General features: G+C 51.4%; 12 protein-coding genes across 12 annotated transcripts; 5 read left to right on the forward strand and 7 right to left on the reverse strand.

Moving 5' to 3' along the window:
- Positions 1–25: 25 nt before the first annotated feature.
- TRVA0_007S00870 (uncharacterized protein) lies at positions 26–1,054 on the reverse strand (the record flags this gene model as incomplete). The annotated part of the gene is made up of 1 exon (XM_076683205.1): positions 26–1,054. The coding sequence occupies one exon, from the start codon at positions 1,052–1,054 to the stop codon at positions 26–28; it is 1,029 nt and encodes a 342-aa protein (XP_076542449.1).
- A 252-nt stretch (positions 1,055–1,306) lies between these two features.
- Positions 1,307–2,881, forward strand: TRVA0_007S00892 (uncharacterized protein; the record flags this gene model as incomplete). Its single annotated transcript, XM_076683206.1, has 1 exon — positions 1,307–2,881. The coding sequence occupies one exon, from the start codon at positions 1,307–1,309 to the stop codon at positions 2,879–2,881; it is 1,575 nt and encodes a 524-aa protein (XP_076542450.1).
- A 303-nt stretch (positions 2,882–3,184) lies between these two features.
- DID2 (Did2p) lies at positions 3,185–3,867 on the reverse strand (the record flags this gene model as incomplete). Its single annotated transcript, XM_076683207.1, has 3 exons — positions 3,185–3,736; positions 3,790–3,809; positions 3,852–3,867. The coding sequence occupies 3 exons, from the start codon at positions 3,865–3,867 to the stop codon at positions 3,185–3,187; spliced, it is 588 nt and encodes a 195-aa protein (XP_076542451.1).
- Positions 3,868–4,369: 502 nt separating this feature from the next.
- Positions 4,370–9,610, forward strand: TRVA0_007S00936 (uncharacterized protein; the record flags this gene model as incomplete). Its single annotated transcript, XM_076683208.1, has 3 exons — positions 4,370–4,427; positions 4,483–4,547; positions 4,598–9,610. The coding sequence occupies 3 exons, from the start codon at positions 4,370–4,372 to the stop codon at positions 9,608–9,610; spliced, it is 5,136 nt and encodes a 1,711-aa protein (XP_076542452.1).
- Positions 9,611–9,825: 215 nt separating this feature from the next.
- TRVA0_007S00958 (uncharacterized protein) lies at positions 9,826–10,132 on the reverse strand (the record flags this gene model as incomplete). Its single annotated transcript, XM_076683209.1, has 2 exons — positions 9,826–10,077; positions 10,130–10,132. 2 exons carry the CDS (start codon positions 10,130–10,132, stop codon positions 9,826–9,828), a joined length of 255 nt encoding a protein of 84 aa, XP_076542453.1.
- A 172-nt stretch (positions 10,133–10,304) lies between these two features.
- On the forward strand, positions 10,305–11,366 carry MRPL3 (mitochondrial 54S ribosomal protein mL44 MRPL3; the record flags this gene model as incomplete). The annotated part of the gene is made up of 1 exon (XM_076683210.1): positions 10,305–11,366. One exon carries the CDS (start codon positions 10,305–10,307, stop codon positions 11,364–11,366), a length of 1,062 nt encoding a protein of 353 aa, XP_076542454.1.
- Positions 11,367–11,812: 446 nt separating this feature from the next.
- On the reverse strand, positions 11,813–12,601 carry TRVA0_007S01002 (uncharacterized protein; the record flags this gene model as incomplete). The annotated part of the gene is made up of 1 exon (XM_076683211.1): positions 11,813–12,601. The coding sequence occupies one exon, from the start codon at positions 12,599–12,601 to the stop codon at positions 11,813–11,815; it is 789 nt and encodes a 262-aa protein (XP_076542455.1).
- An 827-nt stretch (positions 12,602–13,428) lies between these two features.
- On the reverse strand, positions 13,429–14,894 carry DAL80 (Dal80p; the record flags this gene model as incomplete). Its single annotated transcript, XM_076683212.1, has 2 exons — positions 13,429–14,337; positions 14,475–14,894. The coding sequence occupies 2 exons, from the start codon at positions 14,892–14,894 to the stop codon at positions 13,429–13,431; spliced, it is 1,329 nt and encodes a 442-aa protein (XP_076542456.1).
- Positions 14,895–16,100: 1,206 nt separating this feature from the next.
- On the reverse strand, positions 16,101–16,916 carry TRVA0_007S01046 (uncharacterized protein; the record flags this gene model as incomplete). Its single annotated transcript, XM_076683213.1, has 1 exon — positions 16,101–16,916. One exon carries the CDS (start codon positions 16,914–16,916, stop codon positions 16,101–16,103), a length of 816 nt encoding a protein of 271 aa, XP_076542457.1.
- Positions 16,917–18,548: 1,632 nt separating this feature from the next.
- On the forward strand, positions 18,549–21,404 carry APL3 (Apl3p; the record flags this gene model as incomplete). Its single annotated transcript, XM_076683214.1, has 1 exon — positions 18,549–21,404. One exon carries the CDS (start codon positions 18,549–18,551, stop codon positions 21,402–21,404), a length of 2,856 nt encoding a protein of 951 aa, XP_076542458.1.
- A 292-nt stretch (positions 21,405–21,696) lies between these two features.
- On the reverse strand, positions 21,697–22,434 carry TRVA0_007S01090 (pyridoxal phosphate homeostasis protein; the record flags this gene model as incomplete). Its single annotated transcript, XM_076683215.1, has 1 exon — positions 21,697–22,434. One exon carries the CDS (start codon positions 22,432–22,434, stop codon positions 21,697–21,699), a length of 738 nt encoding a protein of 245 aa, XP_076542459.1.
- A 1,365-nt stretch (positions 22,435–23,799) lies between these two features.
- On the forward strand, positions 23,800–25,980 carry IST2 (Ist2p; the record flags this gene model as incomplete). The annotated part of the gene is made up of 1 exon (XM_076683216.1): positions 23,800–25,980. One exon carries the CDS (start codon positions 23,800–23,802, stop codon positions 25,978–25,980), a length of 2,181 nt encoding a protein of 726 aa, XP_076542460.1.
- Between the last annotated feature and the right edge of the window lie 25 nt (positions 25,981–26,005).

A 26,005-nucleotide genomic window follows, 5' to 3' on the forward strand; every position in this document is an offset into this window, starting at 1 on the left:
GATGAAAGACCGCAAGGATCGCGTTTTAGTCCTTGTTATTTTTGCCGGCCCGCTCGTATTGAGGAAGGGCCTCCTTGAGGTTAACCTGAGCAGAGCCCCGCTTGAGAGGCTTCTGCTGGGTCTCACTCGGCTTCCAGCCAATCATGTAGATGATTCGGAACGTGGCTGGAAGAGAGCCATCGCTGTCTCCATGCAGAGCTCGGTAGATGCTCTCCGCAGCAATGAGCACGTCTCGCGGGATGGTCGGCTGGCGCACCATGACGGCATTGTTCTCGCCCATAGCCTGAATATCCTTCATTAGAGCAAAGATGTCCGGATAGGACACGCAGATGTCATCGACATCGACAGTGAGGAGATTGAACTTGGACCGCTGCAGCAATGCGCCCATGTCCTTCACGTCCGCCAGCGGCGAAAGCCGTGGAGACATGCCGCCATACCGCTCCATTTCAGCAAGCTGTAGCGAAGTCCGGAGCTCGAATAGCGAGTCTCCGCCTAGCATAGATGCCATGAAGAGTCCATCTTCTTTTAATAGAGATTGAATTCTGTTTAGCGCCCCTGGAAGGTCATTGATCCAGTGCATGCTCATATTAGAGAGAATTGCATCAAAGGTTCCCGGTTTGAACCGCTCAGGGTCCAAGTTCTCCTCATCCTCCACAACCCTTTCTAGGTTAAGCTTCCTGTTGAACGGGAATTGCTCCGGATCCGCATCGCGGTAGAGCATTTTCTTCGCGCTATCGACCATGGTGATCTTGCCGAGTCGGCTCTGGATGAGCTCCGAGTCCGGGGTGGCTGGGTCGCAAATGATCCTCTCCAGGTTGCCAGCTCCGGAGCCCAGATCAAGCACGTTTGGAAACGTCTTGGTGATGAACGCCAGCCGTTCAGCCGTTCGCAGTGCGACCTCGTCCTTCAAGTAGTCCGTCTGGCGAGATGCCTCCGGGAAGGAAGCTGCGCGATTACGCTGGACCGTCTTGAGGTTGCGGTTAAACACCTGGAAGGCCTGATTGGCCTGATTGGAGTAGCTTCGCTTCAATATTCGAGGGAGAACTGTCCGCATTATAATGTTCGTAGATCAATGCAATTTTTTCTTGTCGTCGCAAAGCGCAAAAGGTGAACGGAGCGAGATGGGACCGGCAAAACATGATGAATGAAAAATTCAAACATATCCGTTACAGATTGAATCGATGACGTTATGGTAGATCTACCCCAGACTTAAGTAATTAATCCTCCTAGATACCATTTAACCGTTACTCATATACCACATAATAATTTAATTACAGATTCTAGAACGGACTGTAATTATTTTGACATGCGCCGCCAATTGGTTAAGGTCCGGCATTACTCGGTGAGAGCCTTGGATGATTCACGGGAAGTCGCAACTTCCAGGCTAGCCGGCTATGTCAGCTCAAACCAACTGCGCAAGGCCTTCGAATATGCAAAATCGATCGACCAGCCGTCCTCTCCACAGTTGACTTCATTACTTCAAGCACTACGTTTAGTGAATAATGCCAGTGTGACTGGAGTGCCCACGGTAAATCTCCTCCAGTATGCTTCCGACCACGGGATCAAGGTCAATTCAACCGGTATACAGCATGCGGAGCATCTTATAAGGTCTTCTTCCGATCCGTTTGTTTGTGAGGCTGGTTCCCGGCTGCTTCAGGCTCTGGGGTACTCACGATCCGACATCCTCTGCATCAAAATCACATCCTGCATCCAGTCACTGGACATTGACTCGGCTTGTTACTATACAAGCGAGTTAGGCAAATGTAATCCATCGGCCCTGCAGCTGGCGAAACTTCCTACAAAAAAGCTCATACAGATCCTTCTTGACAATAATGCATTGGCCGAAGTGCTTTCGCTTATGGAACTCTTGCGGTCTCGAGAACTGCCGATTGATAATGAAACGTGGTTATTAGTGTTAGAGTCAGCTTTGCGGGAGTACGATTACGATAATGCGAAATTGATATACCGCAAGATTGACTCGGCCCATTGTGATATTCCGCAGACCATGTACTCGGTTATACTCCAATTAGCCGCGGAGAAGGGGGACATTGCATTCTTAAAGGATCTAGCTTTCCGCGTTGAACCCTACACGACAGTCGAAGTTGGTGCTCTTATAGATGCCTTCGCGAACCACCCGCCCACAATAACTACTGATCTCATCAAAACAGCTTACACAGTCTTCCAGATAAACAGCGGAGTCCATCCCAAAGATACACCTGCATTCAACCATCTATTAGCATCGTGGGTGTTGAATCATTTGAAGTCAAACACTACAAAAGTGGTGGTGGAAACGCTTAAAGGGCTTGATGGGCTGTACAAAACCTTCCTTCTCAGTTGCATGCTTTACGGTCTACGGATGTCGCATACTCCCGCGGTAGCATCATTTAAACTGTACCGTGATTTAAGCACTTCAGCGGATATTGCGCCAGACACTACTACGCTAGATCAGCTACTGTTCACAGCATACTACTTTGGCAACTCAAAAAAGCTGAGCTACCTTATATACCAAGAAGTTGTATCGCATGACGTGGTGCCCTCCCGAGCTGCCTTTGAAACGCTACTTAGAATTGCTCTCTCTGGGTCACGATATGACTCTGTGTTCTTCTTCATGAAGGAAATGCGTCGATTCAAGGTGCCATTACGAACCCACATACACAGAACTATCATGTCACGATTCCGCAAGATTGGCGACATTCGCTACGAAAAGCTGTTCCCCAATGTCGACAGCAATTTGAGCAACGCTGAGTTCCCCACCGATGAAGAGTTGCGCCGGTCCTCGCGGACAAAAAAGAGTGTCAATGTTACATATAGCTACAAACGAGATATGCTCAACTGCGAGGACTTTGTTAATGGGTGGAAGGGCCAGTATCTGCAGTTGTAATCTATAACTCGACGGACAACGACGGAATGACTCGACGAATAACTACGGATGACTCGACAGATAACGACGGAATGACTCGACTACAGACGCTATCGACAATTGTACCATTAAATGCTATATTGATCACAAACTCTCCGATGAGCGGCTGAAGTCGAAAATATCTAGTGCCATCTCGGCTATTGTCGACTGGATACGATTTGGAGGACAGTACTTGGTGATCAGCTGTTTTTTAGAGTGAGCGGGGCCACTATAGTCGACACATGCAGTTCCAAAAGACGGTCCGGATAATGAATAAAATGAAAGTTAGTTCCTGAGTGCTCGCAGCCGCTCGTTCAGGTTATCCTCAACCTCCTCGACCGGCGTAGCGTTAGACGGTGCCTTGACGTCGAGGTTCTGACGCAGCTCGAGCCCAGCCTCGTCCGCAACCTGCTGCATGAGCAGATCAACCTCGTCCTGCGGCGTCGAGACTGCGTTGGCATTAGAGGTGGCCGTCTCATAGTACTGCGACGTAGCGTCGAGATCCTCAAACTGCTGCTCAAACTTGTCCATAACCATAGAAATGCGCTCCGTGTTCATCGATTCCATCGCCTTGTCCATGCCCCTGACAACATTTGTCATGTTTCCCGTCAGCTGGCGCATCGTCACCGCCGTCTGGACCCGGCTGGCAACCGCATCTATCCTCGAGGCCAGCTTCAGCAAGTTGAGCCGCTCGGTCTGCTTCCTGATGGCGTTCTGCGAGTACAGCCGAGCAATGTCGTTATTACCCTGCATGATCGCCTGCTTCACCTTCTTCTTCTCCTTCTCCATCTCCTTGCCGGCCTTGATGGCCTGCTTATTCAGTTGCTTCGAAGTGAACTACCCTGTTAGTCCCGCAAAACTTCCAAAGCCCTTTTGATAATATGCCGTACCTTCAAGTTAAACAACGATTCTACACGGTTAGCTTGATCTGTTATCCTTTAGTTCTACTTACTCTCTAGCCCCGACATCTTGTTGCCCCTCTTTATCGCCTGTGCAGTCGTCGATGGTTTATGTCGGCGGTGGGTTTTCCCCCACAGCCCTACTACTAATTCACCAAATATTAATCAATTCAATTAATATCTGGTAAATTAGGAGTCTAAGTAGTATCAGAGATGACTCAGTGCTGAGTACGAAGCGAGCTCATCTCCATGTCTACGCAATTATACCATCGAAGTGTCTAGTCATAGAACAACTAACCAAGCTAGTCGGGAAACTCAGAGGAAATACCTCTCAGGCTACGACGAACAATGGAGATGCTCGCACCTTTTGACGATAAGCACCAGCGACAAATCTACAGCCGTGCTGTAATCTACTCTACAACATACTCCCTTCTACGCAAGACTAACTCTGTATGGCAGAGGAACGTTACACGTTGGGGGATGTTTACCTATGGCGCGCAGCGCGTCTGAAAACGGCGAATTTCCATACCCCCGTTTCACAATCTCCGAGGAGAAGAGAGCGACGACAGCAATGGATGAGGAGGCGGGAGTGAAGCCTGATCGTCTGTATGGTGTGTTGACCACTGGAAGTATGTTAGATATAAAAGTTCTATTGGTAGGTCAGTAGCTAATAATGGGTTACAGATGCCGAAGATAAGCTGATGGCAGTAAGCCAGCTGAAGCGAGAGGTCAAGCAGCAGAATATAGACGTAAGTTACAGTTCTCTGTTGGCGATTGAATGTATATCTAACTAGGCTAGCTGGGGTATGCGATAGGGTATTTCGAGGCTCTTGAATTGGCCGTAGGGTCCTCGGATCAAGCCCTGAGCGCTACTGGGTTCTCGTGCCTGTGTAGTCTTATCAAGCGCATTACTCTTCAGGATGCATCGGTTTTGAAGGGAGCAGCCCACATTGCGCTGCCAATTCTAGTAGAGAAGCTTGGAGATGACAAGGCCTCAGTAAGGACGAGTGCACGCAAGACCTTTGACGGGTTCTGGATGGCCTGTCCTGAAGAATCCGAGGAGGCATTGAGAGAACGAAGCTTGGTGCACCCAAATCCTACTGTTAGATTTGAGAGTTTGCAAATGCTGTTATCACGGGTACAGCTACAAAGCTCCAAGTTCGCCTTTAGGCCATTCACGCCTATAGTCGCCCAACTGCTGCTGGATGACGATGATAGAGTCCAGAGTGCAGCCGCCGAATTGCTGGAATTCTTCTTCAAATCTGCAAAGCATGTGGCCAAGGTTGACTTACAGAGGACCATGCATCGCCAGGGAGTCCCCAAACCGCTCATGACTAATATATTGAGGGCAATTGGGTTTGATTCTTCCGGTGGCTCCACATCTGCTCTGGGACACTACCCAGGAACGAGTCGTCCAAGCGAAGAAGGGTCGCGTTCTGCCCCAGTTAAGCCTTTTAAAGAAGAGCCTGTAAGAAGCGCATTAAGCATAACTTTCGTCACCAGTCAAGATGGTTACGAGATGGAGGATCTCAAGCCCACCAACATTTCGTCGGGCCTGGAGATTAGAAACGTCGTAGAAGCGGCAGAGCCAGCGTTTGCAAACCCAACCGAACACAATTGGGCCGATCGAGAACGCGCCTACCGCCGCATGCGGGCATTCATCCGAGGCAATGCTGCCACCGACTTTGTCGAGGAGCTGCAATGGACGCTCAAGGAACTGGCAGGTGGTATATCCAAGGACATTGTATCGCTCCGAACTACCCTAGTTTGTCAATCATGCCAGCTATTCCGTGAGAGCGCCATGGTTCTGGGCACACAATTGGACACTCTCGAGCCATGTCTCACGAGCGTGGTAAAAATGGCTAAGGGCACCAAGAAGATCACCGGACAACTGGCCTCGCTGACCTTCAACACTGTTGTCATCCACTGTGCGTATAGCCAACGATATCTGTACCATATACAGGAGGCTCTGCGCGACAAAGCGGCTCAGCCCAAAGTATATGCCCTTCAGTGGTTGAGAGTCGTAGTTGCATGCCATCATCACAGACAGGTGCTAGACAGTTCACTCAGCTTGATTTCAGCTCTCGTACGTGCCGCGCTCGGCGATGCACATCCAAGTGTCAGAGAAGGGGCCCGCCATGCATTCTGGGCAATGCATGCCGTCTGGCCAAGAGAAGCCGATAGTCTGCTGCGTTCTACAGATAATAACATTCAAAAGGGCCTCGAGAGTTCCCGCCCGGATAGAGAATCTGGTGAACCTCATAATGGGGCCCCTACTGTTACTACTACTACCACTGCAGTCCCCAGATCGAAATCACGCACTGGAGTCCGTCCTGGAGAAAATAAAGATTCGCTTGCATCCAGATCTCGCGGAATCAACTCCGCACCGGTCCAAAGTACCTCTACGACTGGTACTAGCAGCGGAACTGTAGCCGGAATCAAGCGGGAGATTGGTAAGACTGGGAGACTTGGTGCTCCACAACGCCAGCCCATTCGCCGGCCTAATAACATTAGCGCCTCGTCACGAACATCTAATGCTGTCGCCCCTCCTACTCCAACTGCTCCGACCTTGATGGAATTGCTAACATCTCCCATGGAGTCAGAGCGATACGCTAGAGGCATCAAAGTCCTGTCATTATTACTGACTCGGTCTGATATTCCAAGTACAATTGAGATCGCTCATCCTGTGACAATGCCTCGCCCTGATTCTATATCCATGATTATGCGAAAGTTGTTAAATTCTGCACGCGGCGCAGTCAGCGACGTCGTCAATCAACTTGCTAAGGAGGAACTATTACCTGTGCTTCTTCAGTTTGTCGATACCCCATTGCTGATATCGGGTCTGGTTAAACATATTTACCCGTCCTCTGAGCTGGCAGATGCGCTGAATCCTCTGAGTGGCGCAATTAACAAAGAAGAGGCGTTCGAAACTGCAGCTACCTTGTTTGACGGACAGAAATTAGAGAGCGATATCGTGAAGCTGGCGCTGCTGTCATGGCTCACCACCTTAGCCAGGGAGATAGAGCATCCGAGTCGAATTAAAAATTGCCTCCCCAGCTTTGCGCAATGCTTGGATGGTGATATCGAAGGTGATGTGTACATGCAGACTTTGATGCTGATGCAGGAACTCTCGGCCTACTATGAACTTGGTCCAGTCATTGAGGAAATAATATCAAGATATGATGGCATTAAAGCGGAATCGGTGAGTCCTACTAAACAAGAGCCAATAGCCGAAGAGATGGCCGTTGACAATGCACCGAGGACCCCGGAGCCAGTTAACGCGGAACCAGTAGAAGCTCCAAAGACTCCAGCCATGGAAGTGGATAGTCCCAAGAGTTTGGATCCCGCTGACGTGGAACTGCCGCCATCTCCTGTGCTAGCTGGGGAGGTAGAGGCTCCAGAGTTGACCTCACAATCTCCAAAGTTGATCCCAGAGCATGATAAGGACGAGGAAACATTATCTAATGCAGTGGACGTTTCCATGGCAGAGGAGACCCATGTGGATGACGTGGTTCGTCCAGCTTCCCCAGTGGTCAAATCTCCTATCTCTCCAGAGGCGGTTGAAGAAGCAGAGGACCCAGAAGATTCTCAAGTAAAAATGAGCGATCAGCCCAGGGAGGGCTTGCCTGAATCGGAAATCGAGAACGTTGCATCAATGGCAGAAGATGAGATGATGGATACATCAATTGGAGAAGAGAGACAGGACAACAAGATGAAAAACGAAGAGGATTCGTCGAGTGAGGAAGAAGTATCAAAGTCGTCTGAAGAAAGCGTCGAAGAAGAAAACTCTGGGTCAGAGCCTGAAGATGATCAGTTGATGCCACCGGAGCCTGAGGACGTCATTCTTCCAAACGAAGCCGCTCTCATGGGTTCTTTTGTTGAAAAGATACAAGAGATGAAGAGCAGCACACAGGAGGATACTCAGGTCGAAGCTGAGCCGAAAGCCGATAGAGTCGAGGAGATTGAGGACGACGACAGTGAAGTCCAAGTCGTGGACGAAAGAACCACTAACATGGAGGGGGATATTGCCGAGAGTGGGGAAGACCAGGCTGCTCCAGTAGCAGAACAGATCGAAGACTCCGTCATGGAGGAAGACCAAGTCGCTGCAGTAGCAGAACAGATCGAAGACTCCGTCATGGAGGAAGACCAAGTCGCTGCAGTAGCGGAAGAAGCCGAAGACTCTGTCATGGAGGAACACCCAGTTGCTCCAGTAGCGGAAAAAGTCGAAGACTCCATCATGGAGGAACACCAAGTTGCTCCAGAAGCAGAAGAAGTCGAAGACTCCGTCATGGAGGAGGATGAATGTGTGAAGGAAGCAAGCGAGCCGCAGGAGAAGGGCCATGAAGATTCTATGGAGGAGGACGAAAGAGCCTCAGAGACGGCTGACGATCCTGAACAGGCTCAACAAGAAGCGGTATCCACCATCCGCTTTGTCCAGCCAAAGGAAAGCATTGAATCTAGCACCGAAGCAGCGCCCGAGTCGAATAATGGCCATCTCCCACTGCAAGAAGTGAACCTTAATACCGCTGATAACGTTGAAGAACGGTCAATTGATCAAGCTGAAAAAGTTGAAGAACAGCCAATTGACCCAGCACCTGTGCATGAACAAGATGACCAAGAGGCCAATGACGGCGTTTCAGAGGACAGTAATTACACTATCGAGAAACCTAACGACATTGTGAAGGAAGCTAACGACGAAACTGCTAACACCGTAGTGGCGGCAAAGCAAGAAAGTACCGCGGAAGATGAGAACAAGATGGACGTTGACTCTCCTAAACGGGCCATTGGACTCGGGGTGGTCGACCCACCGCGAACCCCGGCTCGGGCTATTAAAGATCTGCATGAACAAATTGAGTCCAAGCTGTCAATTTATGAAGACAAAGTTCGATCAATTCCGCATTCACCCTCTATGCAAGCGAGCACGCCTCTGGCTACGCCCACGAAGCGCATGGCTATGCGAAGCATGTCGGCATCTCCTGGTTCGCCCAGTCTCTCGTGGTACTCTTTTGAGAGCAAGAAGCAATACTGCATGTCTCCCCTACCGACTAAACAAAACGAAGCGGGGGCTCTTTTCGAGTCCCTCATTTCCCAGCTTGATGACGCAAGTATCGATGCGCATGGCTTCCGCAAGCTGATTACGATTGTGCGGCGAGCCAAGGACCGCAAGTCGAACGAAGTGGCATGCGAGCTGTGGCGACAGGAGCGATGGCAGGCGCGACTGCAGAGCAGTCTGCTCAATTACCTCCAGCAGGGCGGTTCCGGCGTCATCAGCGAGGCACAGCTGAACCAGGGCCTGCTACAGCTGAAGCAACTGCTCTATCTGCACAACGAGACGTTTATGGGTCACGAACGGGCAGTATTGGCAAGTCTCATGACTGTTGCTGGCAGCACGACAAATAAGACGGTCATATTCGGCGCGCTCGGGGAGACCCAGGACGAGGTCATTCGGCTATCGAAGTACGACCGCACCTCGCGACAACGTGTAATCGAGTCGACACTCGGCTTCGCTACGCACTATCCACAGCTCAACCGTGAACAAAAAGCCTTGTGTGTCTCCACCATCTCGAAAGTTTTGCGCCACGTCGTCATGGCCAGCGAGGTCGATCTCTACCTTAACCCAATCATGGAGCTCGTGCTGCGCTCAATCGGCGACAACGAGACCTACGTGCGGAAGGAGTCCTATCCTGTATTGGTAGGCCTTCGAAAAGTCCTCGACGAGCAAACGTTTAACACCCATGTCATGGACAAGCTGAGCACTGGCCAGCGTCATCTCATGGAATACTACTGGAGCAAGCGTACCTCTACCTCCTAAAAATACCTTTCTCAACTCATTCCTCCGCGAAGCGGAGCCCGCAGGGGGGCTTGTCCCCCATTTTAAACACTAGTAGCGGAGTATTATTCGAGGGCCAGCCCTCGAGCTCCCGTAGTTGGGGGCTCTGCCCCCAAACCCCCGTCACAGGGGGGATCCATGAAACACTAATGAGGAGAGATCAAAAGGATAATACAAATATTTCAATGCTAACATGTCTATTTCCCCGTAACGGAGGCAATTGCGGATGCTTCTCGGGCCTGTCGCGCGGCCTTGTTCCATCGCGCGATGGTCTCGTCGTCGTATTCCGTATTGGACTTGTATGTGGTCCGCTCGCCGAGCTCGTAAGTAACAGCGGCAACCAGCAGAGTGCCTGCGCCAATCACGACTGTGTTAAACTTCCAGTTCTTTGGGATGAAGAACCACCCGCCGGACGGCGAAAGTGGGGTGAATTTCATGAAATGTAGTACCTACCACCATCTGTTAGCCCCTGCCCCATCCTACCAAACCACCCCTACTCACCATCGCTTATCTCTCTACACTGATATATGTCGTCGAATGCAACGCCTTTTTGAAAGATTTTGATTGGTTTCCGGGAGGTTTGTTCGTTGGGAGGAATCGCGCGGCGCACCGGACGAAAGTGAAAAATTCAAATTTTTCGAGCGCCGAGATCAAGCACAGACAAGACGCTGAAGAGATGCTTAGAACGCGAGCAGTAGCGATAGCTAGGGCCTCGCGAAGTCGGGCTGGGGGGGTTGTCAGGCCACTGAGCGTGTCAGCTCCTCTAAATAAGGCCGAATCCGGCTACACGGTTCCAACGAAGGTGACGGAGTTTGGCGAGTACGCCCGCAAAGAGTACACCCAGAGGCTGCCCATTGAGGAGGCGGTGGCCTCGAGATCACCTTCGGTGGTGACTCTGCATGCCCGACTGGGGCTGGACTCGCAATTCCAGTACTCGACGCTGGCCCGGGCGCTTATCACGAAGACGGCGCGATCCAAGTTCGCCGATAACCAGGGCCTGTCCGTGTTCGGCAAGAACCTGATCCAGTTCTACGTGCACGAGTACTTCACCGTAAAGTACCCACGACTGCCCCAGGAGGTGCTGCGACACACCATTGGCCTTTACACGGCTGTAGGCGCCCTGGGCAAGGTTGGGCGCAACATGGGCGTCGAGGTCGACACCCGGCCGGCGCTGGCGCGATATCTCGCCGATGAGCGTGATGAAGACCTTCTGGGCAAGCTTGTGTATGAAAGCGACACTGTAGCCGCCGAAGACGGCGTCATTGAGGTCCGTGACGCCGAAAACACCGTCGACGCTAATGCCGCCATGGCTTCCTTCCTACGAGCGCTCGTCGCTGGTATCTACGCACACGAGGGGCTCGAGAAGGCGCGTCAGTTCATTCATAATTACATCATCAGACCGCACAAGGTGGATATGGCCGCCCTACTGGCATTCGAGCAGCCTACGCGCGAGCTTGCCGTGCTGTGCGCCCGCGAGGGGCTCGACCGACCAGTGTCGCGTCTGGTCGCCGAGTCAGGCCGCTACTCCAAGGCCCCTGTGTTCGTCGTGGGCGTCTTCTCCGGCGACAGTAAGCTCGGCGAGGGCCAGGGTGCCTCGCTCCAGGAGGCCCGGACCCGAGCCGCTGTAAACGCCCTCAAGGCTTGGTACCTCTACTCCCCCGTCGACGCCCAGCTGCCCTCGGACGACGCAAACGGCTACAAACCAGCCCATATCGACCAGGGAGTTGTCATTGTATAATATCATTTATTCCTTTTTATTATTAACTGTACATAGACGAACGCGTGACTAGCATTGATCCTTCCAGGCGGGGGGTTTGGGGGGTGCAACCCCCCTACTAATGGGGTCTGGGGCAGCGCCCCAGTGGATGATTGCTTAGACCAATTGGTACCTTGAGACTACTTGGGGGCCAGCCCCCAAACCCCCGTAGCTCCGCTTCGCGGAGGTGTGTTGGCCAGTTTGATGTATCAATGACACAGGCTTGATGTAAGATAGAGAGACCACCGCTAATCTAGCGGTGACTCGAGTAGGTGCTGCTTAACGCGGTCTAAATCTACATAATGCCAATATGCGCTCGAGTCGAACTCTTTGATATATCCCGGCAGCGGTGAGCACTGAGAATGAATAAAAAGGCTGAGCTTGGCGATGCCAGGAGCTTTTTCCAATAGTTAGGCTAAAGAGCGCCATCAGAGTGCTGTATTGCCCACTTCGTGAGGCGATATACATATTCGAGCCTCGCCATTTATCACGTTCATCATCGTTGTAGACACATGAGCCATTGCTTCAACGGAAGACATAGGCTTACATTCTAACATGAAAATGCGAAATCGATGATCCACAATCCCCGCTATCTTGGCAATCGCAGGAGGGTACACGACGTCGATGCTAACTTTTTCGAGGTATCTACTCGCCTTGACGAATGAGATTAGGTATTTGGCTGCATCTCCGTTTAAGACGCCAATTCTGATAACCCTCAAGTTTGGTAATGTTCCACGAACTCTCATGCAATCCGAGAGCTCAAGTCTAGTGACCTGGGCTCCGTGGATAGTGTGAATGCACCCACGATCAGATTCAAGTTTCACCGTTTGCACAGAGTCAGGGAGTATATACTCGTGGGTGTCACCTCCTCCATGTGCTTTGAGACGCAATTTGAGAGATACTAGACTAGTACAGTCCTTTATTACTTCATTGAAGCCGATAAAGGTGTCGTGGTGGGGATGGTAGTTAAAGTGAGTAATATATTTACCCACGTCCTGGAAGAAGCCCACATCTAGAGCTTTGTTGTAGACCTCCACCTTAAATTTGACAAAATCAACGTTCTTCATCCGCATAATCATATGCACCGTTGCTCGAGTGCCATCGAAGGAGGTATCTTGGTTGGCTGAGGCTCCACCTCCGGTGTATTCGGCAGCTACTACTAGTGGGTCGGATTTTTGGAATGGGCCAGTGATAATACGAAGCCAATCGTACGTCATTGGGGCTACTCTCAGCAACTCTTCATCAAGATAAATGTTCAGCCTCTGGACTCCACTCGCATTTTTCCATATCAGATCCAGTATTTCGGAGATCTTTTCGCCCTTGCGCACTTCGTCGTCTATCAACTGTGACAACTCGTATATAGTCCTTGTATAAACTAACAAGTTCCACTGATTTCACTCTGTCCATCGGATAGCTGAAAAACCCATTTTCCAGGGTACAGTAGCTCGAGATTGATATAGTAACTTGACGCCATATAACACGCAACGAAGCCGCGTTTATTACGTAGCATGTTAGCCGTAGGTTGGAAATATCATCCCCAGCGTATGTGAGTATCTGTTCTAAAATCTCGACTGGAAGTGACGAGAGCATGTTGGCATGGAGTTGATGATAAAAGTTTACAATCGGGTGCCAGTTTACCTTTCAGCTCGTTTTACCAACGGTTAAGAACAAATATATATCCTATATTGCAAGGGAAACGAATATCCTTATTCACTATCAATGATTTGTGGATAAAAAACCAGATTAATTTGTGGCCAAAACTGTGACTGAAGTTCCCCTGATTTGACTTATCGTTAAAACATCGGCCCGCATAAGCAGATCTCTTGAGGCCCACAAAAGCCTAATCGGACAATCCACATCTCCTGCGATATGCTACCTGGTAGATAATTACTATATCGCTATTATTCTTCACAATTGGGGGGGGGGGGGAGGGGAGGGGAGGATTGGAGCAGTATTTTCACAGGAGTATCATGAAATCCCATTTTTTTATCCCTACCTAATCCGAATATAATATACACATGTGAAAAGACTGGGGGCTTTTCTTTTATACTTTCAGCTTTTTCAAAGGTTCATAACTGTCGTCACTGGTCATTGATTTTCGTTTATTCATAGACTCCATGATCGTTTGGAAGTCCTCTGGGTTGGAGAGCCGCATCTGCTGCTTGAAGAACTCGAGCTGCTCCACGAGCTGCGAGTTGCGGTGCTCCATGTCTAGGCATGACTTTCGCGCCGCCGCCTCTGCCGCCTCGAGCTGCGACACCTGTGTCTTGAACAGGTCGTTGACGAGCTCGAGCTCCGTGACTCGCGACTTGAGCATCCTGACGTCGTCCTCAGCCACCGACAGCGGCGTAGACGAGGAGGACGGCGGCGAGGCGAGGTACGGAGACTTATAGAACTGCTGTTGCTGCTGCTGTTGCTGTTGCAACTGGAGACATGCGTAGCACGACCCGTCGCTGCACACAGAGTCAGACACCGACGACGGGCTTGGCGGCGACCGCTGCTGATTGGCACCAGCAGAACTGCCGTAGTGATAGTTTACATTTACGCTGGCCGGGGCAGTGGTAGGCTCGCCCTTGATGCCCCGTGTATCGCTCTGGGGAGCAGTCGGAACAACATAGGGTCCAGCCCCAAGTCCAACCACCGACGTCTGTAGCTGGTCCAGCACCGTGGGCTCAGACCGCTTGCGCGGCACCTGGTGCGGTTTGTACTGCAGCATAACAGAGCTCGCCCGCCTCGCCGGAGGCGACACAATGCCCATCATCACCGATCCAGCCGCACCAAGTGCGGCGTTGGTAGATGGTGCGGCTGGTGCGGCTGGTGCTGGCGAACCACCGGCTTGCAGAGACGACGATGGCATTGTCGGCTTTGGCTGGCCAGAAGAAGAGCCACCAACAAGGGGCTTCTTATTCATCGTCGACTGCTGCTGGTCTTTTTTCGTCCTGCTATTACTTGACTGTGTGCAATACAGAGGGAGGTTAAAAAAACCTCCCCCCGCAGGCTATTAGCATACGGTAAAACCGGCAAGGAAAAGAGAGAAGGAAAAGAAAAAAACTAAACGAGAAACAGGGAGATGCGAGGAAACTGACATACCTTCTTTTTGGCGCTGCCTTTATCGTCAGCATGGGTCTTGATCCGGTGACGGGACTTGATCGTGTCCGTCTTGAGATAGATCGGACGAGGCCGCCGGTGCAACTTGAGGAACAATCCACAGGCATTGCACAGTACCTGGCCCGAGTCATCGCGCCGCCATAGCGGCGTATTGGACGTCTGGCAGTTCTGGCAGATCTGCCCCGCCGCAGATACGGCGTGCGGCTTTTTCGTCTTGGGGGACGCCGAGTCCGAGTCCTTATCGGACTGGTCCGCGCGCGCACGCGAGCGGTTATCATCTGAGCTGGCACTACTATCGAGGGCGTTTAGCTTCGAGGGCGTTGAAGCGCCGGTCGATTCCTGGATTGGAGGCGAGGCCAATGGAATCGCACTCTCGGTAAGAGTGGCTGTAGCAGTGGCCATTTTTTATTTTATTTCGGGGGTGAAATCAAGCAGTTAGCAGTGATATAAGGGGGGGAGATAGATAGGCGCTCAAAGTCAGTTACGATCTTAGTCTAGGCGCCAAAAAGGACACGAGAGAAAAATAATAGAAAGAGAATAGGAAAACAGGAAGAGCTCGCTATAACATATGAAATGATATAAGAGAACGAGCGAAAGCAAAAATGGTTGTTGCGACCGGGGAAACGAAAAGATAAGAGGGAAAAGATCAATTGGAGCGCGAAAGCGGGCCCTCTGAGTGGGTGACTGAGTGTAGGCTGCCTTCTGCTGCTGCGCTGCTGCTGCCTTCTGTGAGCTCAGGAGAGGAGGGGGTGGATATCCGCGGTTGTTAACCACCGCAGACGCAATCGCCTGAAATTTTCCACCTTACTTTTTCACACCCCTCTGTGCGCGTAACCACCGGACTGATCCTTAGTAGTTTGTGGCACAGTTGTTATCGGCGCCCGCGCGCCCGGACACCACTCCTGATAAGGAAATTCACGTGATTTTCATCCCTATGGAGTCGGCCGCCCGGGTAAGGGTGAAGCGATAAGCGCGCGTTCGGACTGCGCGACGTGTGTATAGCTGGGGTAGCTGGGGTACATCCCCCGCTCGTATAAATTCATATCCGTACAATGATAATACCGGTAAAACGGAGACTTCAATACGTAGAATACATTAATTATAAAATGGAATGGTTTGGAGAAATGGGGAGCGTGGAAATTACGAGTAGTAACATCGGGGATCGTCGAGATATCTCGAGGCGTGACAAGCGCTGCATGCTATAGCGATTAGATGCTCGGGCGCTTACACCTGTGATTGGCTGTCTCCACAGCGCCGCACGTCTACCCCAACATGTCCACCATCGCCTCTGCGTAGGCGGGGGGCCGCCTACTAACGGGGTCTGAGGCAGAGCCCCAGGAGCAACTTGAAATGGAGTGCTTATGGGGGAACCAGTCCCCCCAAACCCCCCTGGGGCTCCGCTACGCGGAGGGATCTGGCTCTTACAGCGGGGGTTTGGGGGCAGAGCCCCCAGGTACGGGAGCTCGAGGGCTGGCCCTCGAATACAATGGAAGCATGTGGTACCATGCAGCTACGAGCGTGTAGGAATACAGCATACATAAAGGCATATACAGATCGTAAAGGAAATAAATAAAAACAGAAAACAAACAACAAAAGCGAGAAAAAAAGCTAGACCATTTGGAACGGCGGTCTGCTCTTCTCATCATCCAATGGCAGGCTGATTGGCCTTTGGCGCCAGGTGCAGACGATAAACACGAGCATGAACATTGCGGTTGAAAGCACGCCAAACAGCACAATTGGAGTGAAGAAGCCCACGACTGCGGCATGCAAGAATTCGTACACCTCCTGGACCTTGGAGTAGCCCTTCTTGCCGTAATAGTGCATGATTACGTCCTTGACGGTCTGCTTGGTAAGCCTGTCTTTGCCATGGGGATGGTGGTGGTGCGGCGGCGGAAGCACCACAGAGTCGAGGCCGCGCAATTGGCCGTCGACAAATGTCTTGATCGTGACGTAGCGCTCTCCAGCGTTTTCGACTTCAAGCACCACATCAACGACAGCGCCATCGTCGGCGCCCCACAGCGGCTCACGCCGCTGCTCAACGTCGTCGTCACGGGGGCCGTCGACAGCCGAGTGGCGGTAGTGGCCCTCGTCCTTTGTTGGCATGAAGGTCGCGTAGGTCGATAGCTTGCCGCGTGTCACGGGATACAGTTTGAGCGGGAGGCCCGGGACTGTTTCCGCAACGACGTGGGTCTGGTTGAGATCAAAGCGGAACAGGTAATTGGTGTTCCCCTGGGCCAGCTGGCGGTGTTCGCTATCGCGAACGCGCTGCTCACGTACGACAGAGACCAGCAGGTGGTCTTTTTTACACGATGCCTTATGCTTGACCGCTACCTGGAGGGTCTCGTCGACCTCCACGGACGGGACTACCAGTAGCGCCGAGCACAGCGCGACGTAGAAAACTACGAATAATTGCAACAGCCTCATTTCGTCAATTATTCGTGGGTTGAATGCGGGAAAGTAATAATGGGCACTCTTTGGGTTAAAATATCTCCTTTTCGATCCCTCATGTGCTCCCGACTGTTCGGAACAGTCGGATATAACCCATTTTTCCTACTGCGTGGGAAGAAGGGCCCGCCAAGCGCAAACACCCCTTACAAATCATGATTATCACACGTATTGTTCACCTACTGTTTCTCCTGGCCATTACTTACTACACTTATTTGGATACGTGGTTTCTAGTTATTTAACATTTATTTTCATTTTCAGTGTTGGTTTTGAAGGGTGATGACTTTGTGCATCTGTCGTATTATGCAGGCCCAGGTTGTTGCGTCTCGGAAGTGCGGCTAGCCACACACATTACATACATCGTACATATGTAATATCTGTGGACGACCTTTAACGGAGGGGGCTCAAGGGAGGGGGGTTTGGGGGACTGGCCCCCCCAACTACGGGGTCTGGGGGCAGCGCCCCAGATACCCTTGGCTCCACCAATGATTAGTTTGTAGAAGTTTCTCTCAATTGCGACGGGTTTAAGTCGTCCACAAGGTGATGTACTCGGAAAAGGACTCGGATCGGTTTAGCCGTGATTCACTCCACTGTTCGGAGTTAGGCAATTGATCGGGAAATCTTGCAATATTACACTCTCGGGGTATCAACAGCATACTGTAACTTGTCCATCTCTTGCGCGTTGATTCTACTGTAATTGCATTTGTGAACGGTCTCTGTTAGTCTGAGTGCGATTCGAGGGCCAGCCCTCGAGCTCCCGTAACTGGGGGCTCTGCCGCCAAACCCCCGTAGCTCCGCTTCGCGGAGGAACTGCTGTAGCAGATATTTGTCACGAGACTCCCAACGTGCTGCTAACAGCGTCACAAAACGATTACACATCGTTGCAAAGTCCTAGTTACAGCGTTATAAAATTCCAGTAACAGCGTAACACATATACGCGGTTCTTTCTATGCAGTCCCGCAGCTACCCTCCGCGGAGCGGAACCTCAGGGGGGGGGGGGGGGGGGGTTGGGGGGACTGGTCCCCCCATTAATACACTAGTAGTAGAGTATCATTCGAGGGCCATGGCTCACTAATTATCAGGTAATCTTATTTTCACCGTGAACCAATGGTTAGTTTTGTAGAACTTTTCTCTCATTGTGGTGAGTTTAAAAGATGCACTCGGATCGTTTTAGCCGGTGATTCAGTTGGGCTCGACGCTGATGGTTGTCATGCAATTAATTATTACTTTGCGCATCTTCAAACTGCAAACATTTGAATCCATCTTTTTTGGATATTCATTGATTATACTAATTGCATTACCTTGACAATCTACGGCAAGCGTGCTTCGTAAGCGGGCGAAAAGATTACAAGTATCACGTGATGTGTCACGTGAACCAGGGGAGAGAAAAGGGGGGCCCCGGGAAGCCGTTGGAGTCTCTAGACGGGGGTGTCGTTTGCAGAGCAGTGCGACGTGAAGTTGAGGGAAATGGAGAGGCTCTAGTTCAGTAGAGACCCAAATAGAAGCAAAAGTAAATCGAGGAAACTGAAAAGAGCTGAAGGGAGTTATCGATTATTTAAAAATTATCGAACCAAACCATCTACGAGTGTTACAAGGGAGAAGGATTCGAAAATGTCAGCGCCGATGAAAGGTCTGGTGCAGTTCATTGCCGACCTGCGAAATGCCCGGGCACGGGAGGCTGAAGTCAAGCGGGTCAACATGGAGCTGGCGAATATCCGCCAAAAGTTCCGCGACTCGAACCTGTCCGGGTATAACAAGAAGAAATACGTGTGCAAGCTGATATACATGTATATTCTCGGGTATGAGATAGACTTTGGCCACCAGGAGTCGGTGAGCCTGATCTCGTCGTCCAAATACTCGGAAAAACAGATTGGCTATCTAGCGGTGAGCCTAATGCTCAACGAGAACTCGTCGCTGCTCGATATGGTCATCAACAGCATGAGGAAAGACCTCGGGTCGCTCAACGACCTGGACACCTGTCTGGCGCTCAACTGCATAGCCACTGTCGGGAACAAGACAATGAGCTATGCGTTGGCGGACGATGTGTTCAAGCTGTTCATTTCGCCAACCTCGCCGCCATTCGTGCGCAAAAAGGCTGCCCTGACTATCCTGCGGCTCTACCGCAAGAACCCCGAAATCATCGACGCTGCATGGCCCGATCGAATCGTCGCGCTTCTGGACGATCCGGATTTGGGGGTGGCCACGTCTGTGTCTTCGCTCGTAGTCGCACTCGCCCAAGACGACCCGGAGCGGCTCAAAATGTCCTACAACGTCGTGGTCAGACGCCTCTACGGCCTAGTGTTCCAGCAGTCGTACTCGCCGGACTATGTGTACTACCAGGTGCCCTGTCCATGGCTTTTCATCAAGCTGTTCAAGCTGCTGCAGTACTACCCGCCGCCCAGCGACGAGATGATCCGCGACCTGCTCAACAAGGTTATCGTCAAGGTCATTGAGCAGAACGCAGTGCCGGTCAAGAACATCCAGCAGAACAACGCGCAGAACGCTGTTCTGTTCGAAGTTATCAACATCGCCATCCACGTAGACGTCAACCCACAGCTGCTGGAACGCATCGTAGAGGCGCTGGGCCAGTTCCTGCAGTCTCCCGAGACGAACGTGCGATATCTGACGCTCAATGCAATGGCACATCTGGCAGCCCGGTACGACCAGGCACCCGTCAAGAAGTACCTAGTTACCGTCATGAAGTCTCTAAAAGATCGGGACATTTCCATCCGCCGCAAGGCCATTGACCTGCTTTATTGTCTATGCGACAGCACCAACGTCAAGACCATTGTCCAGGAGCTTATCAAGTACCTTCAGGCCGCAGATTTCGCCATCCGCGAGGAGATGGTCATTAGGATTGCCATTCTGGTCGAAAAGTTCGCCACCGAGTTCAAGTGGTACGTCGACATCTCGCTGAGGCTGCTGGCCGTCGCGGGCAACCACGTTAGCGATGAAGTATGGCAGCGGGTTGTCCAGATCGTAGTCAACAATGAGTCCCTCCAGCCCTACGCCGCCCGAACCGTCATGAACTACCTGCGCTACCCCAACTGCCACGAGAACATGGTCAAGGTGGGCGGGTATATTCTCGGCGAGTACGGTCATCTCATCGCCGATGAGCCAGACTGCTCTCCAGTAGAACAGTTCCTAGCCCTCCACGATAAGTTCACGACCTGCTCTACGTTTACAAAAGGGCTACTGCTGACGACCTATATCAAGTTCGTTAACCTGTTTGCCGAGATCAGGCCTCAGCTACTGCAGGTGTTTGAATTCTACTCGACCTCCATCGAGTCAGAGATCCAGCAGAGAGCCTGCGAATACCTGCGTATTGCCAACAGCTCGAACTCAGCGCTCCTCCCTACAGTATGGGACGAAATGCCCCCGTTCCCAGAGAGGACTTCGGCGCTTCTAACCAGGCTCCATTCGAAGCACGCCCATTCCGAAGACAAGCGCGTGTGGGCTTTGGGTAATAAAGACGCTCAAAATGACCGAGCAGTACTCAATTTGGACGTCTCGGGTCCCGCTAAGCGCCTTAACGAGAGCCTTAAGAGGGAAGAACAACAGCAACAGCAACAGCCGCAACTACAACACAATGGCTCGTCTCCTGCGCTTAGCGAGAGCAATTATGTGAATAACAGCTCCTCCTCTTCCTCCCTGGCATCAGCAACCGCTTTGGCTGGGGCCCCACCACCCCCACCGCCTCGAAAAGCGTCTGGGTCGCAGCCCTCTTCGCAGGAAATGCTCACCTCAGGCTGGGAGAAGGGGTACAAGTCTCTGCTCCGGCGGTCCGAGGGCATATTCTACGAAGACTCGCTTATCCAAATCGGCCTGCGCAGCGAGTACCGCAAGCACCTTGGGTGCGTTATCCTCTATTTCAGAAATACCACTACGGCACCGCTGCAGTCTCTGGCGGTGGAACTCGTGAACCCGGCGGGCGATGACGTGCTTCAAGTTAGCACCAAGAACTTCCCGGATTCTACTCTGGCTCCAAAACAGTCGACGCAGCAGGTTATCATTATAGACGCCAAGCAGCCGTTTGCCGAGTCTCCTCAGGTCAAGATCACCTACATGGCGGGTACCCTCAAGGTGCTCCAGCTCAAACTGCCGGTGATACTCGATAAGTTCATGGATGCGGCGCCGCTGTCTGGTGAGGACTTTTTCAAGCGCTGGAAGCAGCTCACGGCAGAGAACCTCGAGGTGCAGAAGATATTCAAGAACCACGGGATCAAAGAGACGGACCGTGCAATTGTCGAGAGCCTCAACTACGGGGCCATTCCCGGGGTTGACAAGAACGAAAACAATGTTGTTGCGGCATCTGTTTTGCACACATCGCAGGGCGGCAACTTTGGCTGTCTCATGCGCCTCGAGCCGAACAGTTCAAAGGTCATGTACCGAGTTACGGTGCGTGCGACCGATGAGCGCGTGCCGCAGATTCTCGTCAAGAACCTCACCAGCCTGTACCAGCCTTAACACTTGTGCCATTTAACACATTGTAGGCATGAACTTTAATGTATTCTATGTGACGTTACTACACCAACCTACTCTGTAAAGAGGATTTATACATATAGACACATCGTGAAGATGGATTAATGTATAGAAGCTATGCCACTACATCGTGAAGTCGAATTAATCGTACTGAAAACGGGCCAAGTATACTACGGAAACCATAGCGGTAGTGAAGATCAATTAATGTATGAAAGCCAGTGGTACTACAAACTGAGTAGGAATTAATGTGGCAGATGCGGATTTTGGGAAGGACTAGTTAAGTCTTCATCTCTTCTTTGGTCTTTCTAGCACCAAAGATGGAGCTGCCGACTCGCACATTAGTGGATCCCTGCTTGATGGCCTGGGCGAAATCGTTGCTCATGCCCATGGAGGCCTCCAGAGTGCGGCCAATCTCCTTTTCAACGGCAGTCTTGATCTCAATGAGCCGGGCAAAGTCCTTGTTTTCCCCCTCCGAATGCAATGAGCTCTTCACGGAGCCAATAGTCATCAACCCCTGCAGGTTGAGCTTGTCGCACTTGTCCACCACGTGCCTGGCGACCTTGACGATCTCGTCCACCTCCCGCAGGCCGCTCTTCTGGTCCTCGCCGGAGGTGTTGATTTGGAGGAACACATTGAGCTTGTCGGCTTCAGCGGCCCGGGCGTTGTTGAGCTTGTTCGCCTTGGACTCGGAGTCGAGCGTCTCCACAGCGTACAGGCTGTTTTGCTGGGCCAGTTGCTTCGCCTTGTTCGACTGAAGCGACCCGATGAAATGCCACTTGATGTCCTTTGGCAGCTGCTCGATCTTGCCCAGCAGCTCCTGGACGTAGTTCTCGCCAAAGTGCCGGTGCCCTTCGTCGTAGAGCACCTTGATGTCCTCGATAGGCTTGTACTTGGAGACCACTACAAGCCGTACACCCTGGCCGGCGGCCCCTTCGACCTGCTGCTTGATAGCATGGTAGTTCTGCTTTAGCTCGGCTGCCCGTTCACTCATGGCTCGTCTCAGGATTCGAATCATCTGCCTTCTCCGATGAGGGAGTGTTTTTCAGCGATCCGCGCGGCTCACCCCGTTAATTAACCTGGAGTGCATACATCGGATTATACGGTATAGTAATGGTCTTCTTAGTATTACAAGTGAAGAAAAGACTTCAACCTATTCTTGGGCTATTTGAGATGATGGAGGGCTTGGTTTACGGCTTAGGAGTTATATACGGAGACTGGTTGCCTGTAAAGATGAGCGGAGCGTGGGGATGCATCGTAGGCTGATTTAATTGATTGTTATTTCAGCGTGAAAAATTCTCGCGTACCAGCCAATCCTAATCCACTACAGTAGCAATGAAAAAGGCGTTCAATATGCCCGCTTTTCAAAGTACAGTAGTCCCCTTCAATTGGCGCAAGTGGTTTGGTTTGTAGATAGGAATTCATGGGGCCAATTGAGTGTAATGCTCATGACATGACGCTCTCGTTGTATAAAAACTAATGCACGGATCGCTTCGTATTTCGTATCACGTAGTTACCTGCCGGATTGCTGACGTATTTGCTATTCGCCTATCTCGAACTATGGGATTTCATTACCTCCGCCGCATGCCCGCTCCGTGGGGGTAAGGGATTTAACGGAGGCCAGTTGGAAAGCATGCATACTACTACAGATAACGTATATAACGCTAAATTCTCCAATACTCGAGGATTTCCACAATCCAACCTACTTGATATCATATATATATCTCAATTCAATGTATTATTTAACAAATTTAGCTGAATCGAGCCATATTGAACTCCATGACTGCAGCTATATAAGTGGGTGCGCGCGCGCGTTTATAGTATGGTGAATTATTAAAATGTTATTAATTAATCCGTAACACAGCCTCACTATGCACGCCCGTCGCAGAGAAAGACCCCCCGAAGTGTCAGATAAGCAGGGACGCCAAAGGTCAATTCAGGCCCCAGATATTCAATTGTATCTTCCAGAATAGCGAATATAACTCAATTGTCCGTATATAAACTACTAGGTAGGGAATCCTGCTTCATACGGCCGTATCGCAGAGATGCCATGATATATGACCAGTATTAACGGGCGGTCACGCCCAAACTCTCCCCCCCTTTAATCTGTAACTCTCCCCCCTTCCCCGACAACAACGAAATCAGCGAAAATAGGCAGCGCTCTTTGAACGTCTTTGACCTCGCTGAAGTCGCAAATAATTCAAAGTCTAAAAAATAGTCGATATAGCCCCAATTGTGGTGCCGTAAATTTCAATTGCTGGATCACCGCCTCATTGCATATTGAGGCGTGCGCATAAATTAAGGGCGGAGTGTAGTACAGGTAATAACCTCCCTTGCTTGACCGCGTAGCGCGATCTTCTACCAACAATCCAATCGAACAACCATGGCTGAACCGGAGGCTCGACCAAAGCCCACCAAGCGGGCCGAGAGCCCCAAAATTTCGCAGGAAAAAGAAGAGACACCCCTGGGCCTCCATGAACTATCGCGCCCTGAACTGGCCATGATGGTCAAGCTCAGTGAAACTGACGAGGACCGGGCCAACGTCGAAAAGCTCCGATCCAAGATTAAACAGCAGAAATTGCACCTCCAGGTGCACCAGGGCGGACTGGGCCGGATGCTAGTCCTCATCCGGGCGTCCGATACGACGCTCAAGTCCCAGGCGTACTTCACGGCTCAGAGGGAGTACCTCAATGGCGTGCGGGCTCGCAACCCAGGAGAAGACATTGAGCCCGACGAGAACCTCGAAATCACTAATTTGAGTCCGGCTCAGCGTATCCGGCTTGTCTACGAGGCTCTGACGGGTCCTGTCGAGCTTGGGGCCGCCGGGATCACACCGGGACACGGCGAATGGAGCTTCGTTGAGTCGATCTACCCGCTGCACAACTACGAAATGAACAAGCAGCTTCTCAAACGGCTGTCGACGACCATCTTCATCACAGACGCCGACATTGAGGTGATCCGGTCCCATTTTGGCGATAAAGTCGCCATGTACTACGCGTTCTGTCATTTCTACTTCTTCTGGTCGGTTATCCCGGCAGTTATTGGCGTCACAACCCACTATCTGCTTGGTGCGTACTCAATTACCTTCTTCGTGCTCAATGGCCTATGGGGGCTCTGTTTCATTGAGGCATGGAAGCGGCGGCAGGATCAGCTCGCTCTGCGATGGGTCAACAAGGGATATCCGCTTATTGAAACGCGCAGAGTCAGTTTCCATGGGGACGTTAAGATTACGGACGCTGTGACAGGTTCGGTGCGTCCTTACTCGAGCAAATGGCGGCGTCTCGGCAAGCAATTGGCGTTTGTGCCGATTGCTCTGGGGACGGCGTCCGTTCTCAGCCTCTTCCTGGCTTTGGTGTTTGTAATTGAGATCTTCCTCGTGCAGGTCTACGAGGGCCCGCTCAAAAGCATCCTGAGTCTTGTCCCGACTGGACTGGTTGTCGCCGGTACGCCAGTGCTGCTCTTCATTTACTCTATCTTTGTGCAGAAGACCAACAAGTGGGAGAACCACGAGACAAACAGCGAGTACGAGGTCACCGAGACCCACAAGATGTTTGTGTTCACCTTCCTCGCGTCATACATGGCTCTGTTCCTGACTTCGTACGTGTACTTGCCGTTTGGCCATCAGCTTGTGCATCACTTTGATTTTATGCAGTCTCTAGTTGACCGGTACGTGCCTGGGTCGTACTTCAGTATCACCTCAGCTGAGAACTTCCAGCTCAATTCTCAGCGATTGCACCAGCAGGTTATCTACTTCCTCGTTACCGCCAGCGTCATCAACTTTGTCATGGAGAACATCGTGCCATACATCTCGCACAAGGCCATTTCCCGGGTCAAGACGATGCAGACTGGCGATATCATTTACGACGACGACCCAGTTGATGCAAAGTTCTTGGACGAGGCCAGAATGCAGGCGGATTTGCCAGTTTACAATGTCCAGGATGACTATCGACAGCTTGTTGTCCAATTTGGCTATTCTATTCTGTTTGGCCCCGTCTGGTCCTTGGGACCCGTGGCCGCAGCAATCAACAACTTTGTCCAGCTGCGAGGCGACATTGCCAAGATTTGTATCGACATGCAGCGCCCTATCCCCGAGCGAACTGATGGCGTGGGCGCGTGGATCGACCACCTTGGACTGCTGTCCTGGCTTGGAAGCATCACTGGTGCGAGTTTGATTGCAATGTTCGGTCCTTCGTACACTAGTACTACTATTGCTGCTGAAAAGGTCTCTTCCTCCGTCTTCGTGGCCAACAACACGCCGTGGTTTATCCTTTTGGCGGTCTTGTTCTCTGAGCACGTGTACTTTGTGTTGCGAGCCGCTGTGGGCGTCGTTTACAGCCTGGTCGAGACCCACGAGTCCATTGAAGATAAGCAGCAGCGTTACCAAGCCCGGAAACAGTACTTCTCTGAGACGTTCCAGGTGTACAAGAAGCGAGCAGAGACCGTTCCGCCTACGGATCCTAGTGAGCAATCGTGGATTGATAATGAGAGCGATGACAAATTGAAGGAGGAGATCGACCGAGCTCTCGTTCGACCAAAAACCCTCAAGGAGAAGAAGAACGAGTAATATAGAACCCCACAAGTAGGCTATG

This window comes from Trichomonascus vanleenenianus, assembly GCF_965637985.1.
Source record: "Trichomonascus vanleenenianus strain CLIB 3782 genome assembly, contig: TRVA0_007S, whole genome shotgun sequence".
Taxonomy (NCBI): domain Eukaryota; kingdom Fungi; phylum Ascomycota; class Dipodascomycetes; order Dipodascales; family Trichomonascaceae; genus Blastobotrys; species Blastobotrys vanleenenianus.